The sequence below is a fragment of the Mirounga leonina genome, unplaced genomic scaffold (assembly GCF_011800145.1).
Source record: "Mirounga leonina isolate KUSES-001 unplaced genomic scaffold, KU_Mleo_1.0 Mir_172, whole genome shotgun sequence".
Taxonomy (NCBI): domain Eukaryota; kingdom Metazoa; phylum Chordata; class Mammalia; order Carnivora; family Phocidae; genus Mirounga; species Mirounga leonina.
This window is the reverse complement of record NW_023270442.1, coordinates 10,936,408-10,943,731: the sequence shown is the minus strand read 5'-3', so window position 1 is coordinate 10,943,731 and position 7,324 is coordinate 10,936,408. Positions and strand designations below refer to the sequence as shown.

Below are 7,324 nucleotides of genomic sequence, written 5' to 3'. Positions count from 1 at the left end.
AATTAGAACTCATAATAAGTATTATGAAAGAAATTAAGCTCAGTTATAGAGAATGTGAAAATCGGATAGAGGGGTTGCCAAGGAGATTGGATGGGCCATGAAATCCTCTCTGCGTAGTGAAGTCCTAACACCTGGAAAGTTAAAAGGAAGCAGCTGTACAAAGAGCAGAGGGGAGCATAGTGCAGGAATAGGAAACACTATGTGCCAGCACCAGTTGGTATGTTCAAGAGGTGAGAGGAGATTGGTGTGGCCAGAGTGTTGAGGAACAAGAGGACAGTAGAATGTGAGCTTGTGGAGGAAGACAAGGCGGAGACTATTCAAGGTCTTGGAATGTACATTTTTCACTGTATTCCAGGAAATTTAAAAAATTATTAATGTTTTAAATAAGATAATTACACTAGTTCTAAAAATATTATTCTGGACTTCCAGTTTCCAGTCTGTCATATAACAAACTTGGAAGTTGTTGCTGTGGAACAATTATAAAAAGTATAACACACATGTAATGAAAATGCCAGAAGAAAGAGAGAAAGGAATAGAAGAATTATATGAAGCAATAATGACTGAGAATTCCCCTAAAGTAATGATAAGACACTAAACCACAGATTGAGGAAGCTCAGAGAACATATTCCAGATAAATGCCAGAACATCTACACCTTAGACATATACTTAATCTGCAAAATTAATTAATTAATTAATTAATTTAATTAAAAAAATAAAAAGAGAAAATCTTAAAAGAGGCCAGAGGGAAGAAAAACCTATAAAAGAACAAGAATATGAATTACATCAGACTTCTCTTCTGATGCTGTGCAAGCAAGAAAAGGGTAGAGTGAAATTTTTAAAGTATTGAAGAAAAAACGGACCAACCTAGAAGTCTGGATACAGCAAAATTAATTTTCAAAATGAAGGAGAGAGACTTGATCAGATACAAAACTGAGTTAATTTATCACCAGTATAGCTCCCTTGCAAGAAATAAAAGAAATCCTTCAGAATGAAGGAAAGCTATATAGATGAGATATTTAGAGCTAAAGAAAGGGAAAGTATTAGAGAACAAATAAGTAAATACCACTATGACCATAGTGTAAGGAACAAATTAGAAGGATAAGGAGGGGAAGCAGGTAAGTAAGTTGTGGAATTGTGGGAATGATGACAGCTTGGAAAAACTGAAATGAGAAAGCAGATACATGGATAGAAGCAGACGCAGTTGAGATCTACTTAGAAAAAAGAAACTCAGCACTTGCTTATTGTTTGTAAGTGGTAAGGGAAAGGAAGAATCAAGGTTGATGTGCTGATCTTTGGCTTAAGAAACCAGGTAGATAATTTTTCACTAACTCAGATGGGAAAGTACATGAGAGAAAATTTTGAGAAATGAAATCAAGAACTCCACTGAGGATGCTAAACTTGACTAAAAAAGAAAGAAAAGTCATCAAAGGCAAGACGTCAAATAAGTATCTGAGATTAGAAAGAAATCTTATCTCAGTTCAAAGAATATGTGATTTATTTGGCATTCAAAAATGTTTATTGATCATCTACTGTGTTCAAGAAACTGGCAACTCGTGATGTTGGCATGAATGAGACAGTCTCTGACCTTGAGCAAGTCAAAGTTTAAAGGATAGAGAGGCTTTAAGCAAATAGATTCAATATTATAAGTGCATTAGCTAATTTGAAAATAAAATTCTGTAGAGGGAAGGAAAAGAACGAAGGAAAGCAAAATGAAGAAAATGGTCTTAGGGAGCATTTATCTTCCAGATATGACTCATAGTTCATATTATTTGCCTACTGTATACATTAGAATTATTATGCTATTTTATTAAAATGTGGTGATATCCTGGATAGAGTTACTAAATCCTTGAGTGAACATTATTTGTTCTGGGCTAAGTTGATATACATATGACAAGAACAGTATTTCTAAGAAAGGACAAGTGAGGAATTGAGACAGTGGAGTATTTCCCTACCTCTGCACACAACCAGGACAATTAGGTCAATATGAAAATGACTTCGAACTTTTATATTAACATGGGGGAAATCAAATGGCATGTTAAAGACATCATACATGGAAGTGAGTAAAAATATCTTTTTACTTAGAAATACCTTTGAGACAGTGATTCTGGATCTGCTGTACAGAATGTACCATCATCCCCAGAAGGCACACTAGAGAAGGGTGTCCTAGAGAGGAAAAGCTTGTGCATTCTTTGAGATTTAAAAAGCAGGGCTTAGGACATTTTGAATATTTAAATAAAACTGAAATATGGGTGTTGTGGAGCAGAATAATGGACTCTAATGAAACTCTAATGAAAATAGTTCACTCTAATGAACTCTAAAGGAAAAAATGGAGGTTGTATTAGACTTACAGACTCTAAATAAGATTTTGTTAATTAATTGAAAGTGTTAATTGACTATTATGTGAGAATGAGAAACTCTCGATGTGATTTTCATTATTTTGTGTTATTTCATCATATCTTCAATCAATCATTTCTAACAAAAGATAGAATTTCTCAGTATTTTTTTTCTATTTCAGGCTCTTGAGGTTGTATAGAGATGTAACAAACTTGAAGAAAGTCTCTGTAGACATCAAGAGGAATTACAAATAATAAGTTAGGACACATGTCAGCTAGGTTTGTGTATTGTACTCTCCTGTATTTGTCATAAAAATGCGATGAAGAGTTGGTGATACCAGGCTTCTCTCAGTTCCACGTCTTGCGTCTAACTTACATTTTATTTACTGATGATTAATGATGGGGTCACATTCAGCTTGATAACTGTAGCCTCAGCCATGTCCCAGTTATCAAATACATTTCAATAGCAGTTCTATAAAGACCAAATCTATTTTTACTATGGACAAAAAGAAAGATTTTAGTTATCTTTTTGAAACTCATATGCAGCATGCCTACATGCTGAGGAAGAGATTTTATAGACTAGTGGGTTATCACTTCTTTTTGAACTTTGCAAGGAACAAAAGAAGTAAAGAGAATCTTGAAGTAAATCATGAATCTTAGGTGTGACACACAAAAAACTATTTTGGTTAGGAGTTATCAAGGTGAGAGGAAGAATCTTTTTTGGAAGCAAATAAGAGTTTAAGAGATTTCATTTATCTGTAAAGGCTTAAAGCTCTTAGAGGAGATAAGGAATTTATCAAAAAGACTTCTCAAACTCTCAACTCTTGATGACTCAATATCCTCTGTTATTTTTACCAGTAACAGGACTCACACTAATGGGAAGTCATCTGAGGTTTTCTGTGAGGAAGAATGCGGTATACTGATTTGGAAAGTTCCCCACATGAAACATCAAATATTTCTTTCTCCACTACCTGAAACAAAAGAAAAAAAGTTGAAATTCAGGAGAGAGACCTGAACATTCCATCTGCACCAAGGTCATGCTTTCTGTGATGTTTTTTAAAAATAAAACATTTAAAAAATATATATCACAAATGTGCTCATAATCATCCCCTTTTCCTATGCATGCTTGCATGGGTGTATGAGATCTCCTTACTTTTACTTGAAAAGCTATAAGCATTGTAAAATATCTTTCCTCAGGGGGAAAAAAAAATGAATCCGTCTTCTAGACTCTTCAATGGATAATACAGGGACAATGGGTATTGGTGGGACAAGAAGATCGTGCAGAGGGGAAGTGACTTCATGGCTACTGATGCCACCATGCCTCCCCAAGGCCATGTTCCCCAAAGGAACTGGGGCTGTAGTGTGATAGGAAAGCATCCACCAAAAGGATCACCAAATTGCTGCTTGGAATATTTACCTTTCTCCAGTTAGTCCCAACTCCATCATCTTTGACCTCAGTAGTAGCTTGAAAAGAAATATTTCTGGTTCTGGATGACTACTGACCCAAGGAAATCAATATCTGTAAGGATTAACTCACATCTTTGGGGAACAATCCAAAATAAGGCCCAGAGATAGTTCCTTACATGGTATCCAAGTAAGAACTATTTAAACATCTTTCTTCATGTGACACTAAAATATTTCTTTTTTTATTAAAGATTTTTATTTATTTATTGAGAGAGAGAGAATGATAGAGAGAGAGGATGAGAGGGTGGAGGGTCAGAGGGAGAAGCAGACTCCCTGCTGAGCAGGGAGCCCGATGCGGGACTTGATCCTGGGATTCCAGGATCATGACCTGAGCCAAAGGCAGTCGCTTAACCAAATAGCCACCCAGGCACCCGACACTAAAATATTTCTTAATCTTTGTTCACTTTAATTGTATGAAGACTGAGGTGTCTTAGTAAATTATCTCAGGTGAAGACATCCATTAATTCTGGAATGCAAGTATACAAGGTGATGACTTTTGATATCATGTTTATCTTCTTAGTTGAATGCCACCAACAGACATGGATGATATTTTTGCTAGTAAAACCAAGTATGTCATCAGTGTTACTATGTAGGAATATCACATACATTTCTTCAGTTTTTGGAAATCAAACCCAACTTTTAAACATGAAGAATATCAAGTTGTCAGGGTGAAGCTCTTTAAAAATGTACTCTAAGATGCTTAACTGAAATTGACTGTCAGGACAAATACACAGAGAACACCACCACATAATTAGATTTTCAGCTGAGTATTGAAATATGGAATAGTATGAGGTTTTCCATCTGGAAAATCCAGTAAGTTTTGATATATAGGATCTATTTCAGGACATTAAATACTTCCTCCAAGTATTGCAACATTAGGTTTCTTCTTCAAAGATGAAGATTATGCCCTCCTGTGTTTTTTCTTATGGATAAAGACTGGGGTAAACATCTCTTCAAATGAACTCCTTTTAATCAAGCATTATTGAGGGGTGGGAACAGAAGCAAAACAGGTAAAGTACACAGGTGATTGCATCATAAATTCTCAAGCCTGATAACAAGGAAAAGATTAAGATGGCAAATACATAGGACATGTAAACTGGGCTTATTTTATGGAAGAGTGGGAAGTCATCTTCCTAGGCAGCACAACAATGAACTAATGAAATGTTATGATGCTAACTTATTTAAAATATGTGTAGGAGGAGAGTCTGGGCATATACCACCAAGGTATATAAGCAATGTGGTCTAGTTTCATGCAGATTTAGACAAGGTACTCTTCACTGCTTATCTGAACTCTTTACTTCAAATTCTACCATGTCATCCAACATTTGCTCTCCTGGAAACTATGGTTCTCCCTCTCTTGGGAGTCACTGCCATGTTCCTGTTACCTCATCTACTAATTTCTACACTGCTGGTATGAACTGTGGTGATAGTCTCTCCTTGCCCAGCCAAAACAGAACATGGCTTCTGGAAAACTTCTTGAAGACATGTGGTAAACCCCTTCCAGCTACCAAAATCCAGCTGTGGGCCCACAACCTATGAAACTTTCTGCTATCCTTCCACTACATACTGTGCCTCCTGGCCCTGCAGAGGAATCAGTTTTTTTCCCATTAGTTCTTATCTCTCTAGTTCCTGTCAACCATCAATGTATAATAGACATCAGAACTGTTTGTCCAGTCGTTTCCACCTGCAGAACCACTTCTCTTATGGCTGTCAACCACAGAACTTCATCTTCTGTGGGTATCGACCACTGAATTTTGTGTCCAGTGCCTGCCCTCCTTTGAGATATCTCTCCTATGACTGTCAACCTCTCAGTTATGTGTTCAGCAGCTTCAGGCCCCTGGACTATGTGTCTAGTAGGTTTCAACCTGTTCTCTACATATACAAAAGTTTCCAACCAGCTTGCTCCTTTGGGACTTGGCAAACTCCATTTATTAGAAGATCATGCTGAATTGTCATTCTAGCATCTTGCTAGAGAGCTTTGTAAAAAATATAATCTTTAGGTTGATGGATCATTCTTAGGCTGCTGGATAATTGTGCTTTTAGTTCAGTTACTGTTTTAACCGATATTCTTACTTGATCAGATTCTAAGTGATTTTAATTGTTTGCTTATTCACTAGAATATTTTTGCTATCAGGCTTCTTGATTTCTATGTCATTAACATGTTCTTAAGCAAAAAGAAAGTTTTCATGGTTATCTCTAAATAAAGTTACTTCAAATAATTCAGAAAACTACTTTTTAAATTCTTTATCGTCCTTCGTAAAGTTAAAGCCTTTTAGTTATACTAAACAAAATATATTTAAAGAAAAAAAGAGTGTCTGAAAAAAGCAAACAAGATAGATACTTTAAGGTCCTGACAGAATATGTCATACCACTTGAACATTAAGTGTGCATCTGCATTTTCTAACACTTAAACGGAATTTTGAAGGTTCTTCAGTCAGAACATATTGTGTTTTATCACAGTAATCAAGAACTTAAAAATTCCAGAAGCTTGAAATTGCAATGGTTTATTTATCACTCATACACATTCATTATTCCATCTCCAAAATCATTCTCATTTTGGGATTCAGGAGTAGAGAGCCTTGACTATAGGAAATATTGCCAGTAGAGGCAGAGGGAAGACAGAGAATCATCCACCAACTTGCTATATGTCTTTTAACATATCATGGAACAGAGCAAGTTACAATGTTCACCTTGCCTAATGGGATAAACCACAAAGGGGTTACATAAATTTTAATTCTGAACAATGGAAAGCATATTATGTTTTCCTCTTGAATTAAATTTAGCAAGAGCTTCCCCCCACTCTATTCTTACATAGAGAACACTGTTACTTGGAACTTATTTCTCACTTTTATATATGTATGTAACTAATTACTTCAGTTCTTTCATGTACTCAGTGAGAACTTGCTCTTCCTACAAGCACCTTCTCACATCTACCATACTAATACTTTCAATATGCCACCATACCACTACATAATCTCCTATGAAGACAACTATGAAAACGTATTATTTTCCCCATTTTTACAGATAAAAAAAGTCCAATAGGGCAAGCAACTTGCCCAAAGACCCAGTTAAGTTGGATTCCAAAGACTTTCCTTTATTCTCCATATTATCTATAGCCTTTTTCATTTAGGTAATGACTAATCTAGAAGCCTCCCACAAGTTGTCACTAACTTGGCAACCATGACCTTCAACTCTAAAACTGCCAAGTCTAAACTGCAAACAAAACTATTTCTTCTCTGTCTCAGCCACAGCCCACCGTTCTCTCTAGGATGCTGACTAATTTTAATGGTACACACACTTATGTCCTCTTTGGGAGTCTTATTTCCTATGTAGATGGTAGGAAATGTCCTCAACATATTAAATTTCTCTAAATTATATATGTGTGTGTGTGTGTGCGTGTGTGTGTTTGATATATAACATATATAGATTGTAACAAGTTTTCTAGCCTAAAACTTAGCCTCCTCTATGGCTTTTTCCTTCCTTTCTTTCTTTCTTTCTTTCTTTCTTTCTTTCTTTCTTTCTTTCTT

The 7,324-nt window shown here is 35.7% G+C and overlaps 1 protein-coding gene across 1 annotated transcript; it reads left to right on the top strand.

Annotated features, from left to right (window-relative positions):
- The first annotated feature begins 5,147 nt into the window (after positions 1-5,147).
- Positions 5,148-5,745, top strand: LOC118018882 (keratin-associated protein 25-1). The gene has a single exon (XM_035017683.1). It carries the CDS (start codon positions 5,440-5,442, stop codon positions 5,743-5,745), a length of 306 nt encoding a protein of 101 aa, XP_034873574.1. The 5' UTR covers positions 5,148-5,439.
- The last annotated feature ends 1,579 nt before the right edge of the window (positions 5,746-7,324 follow it).

Coding starts and splice junctions, on each gene's coding strand:
- LOC118018882 (XM_035017683.1), top strand. CDS start 5,440: ATGTATAATAGACATCAGAACTGTTTGTCCAGTCGTTTCCACCTGCAG.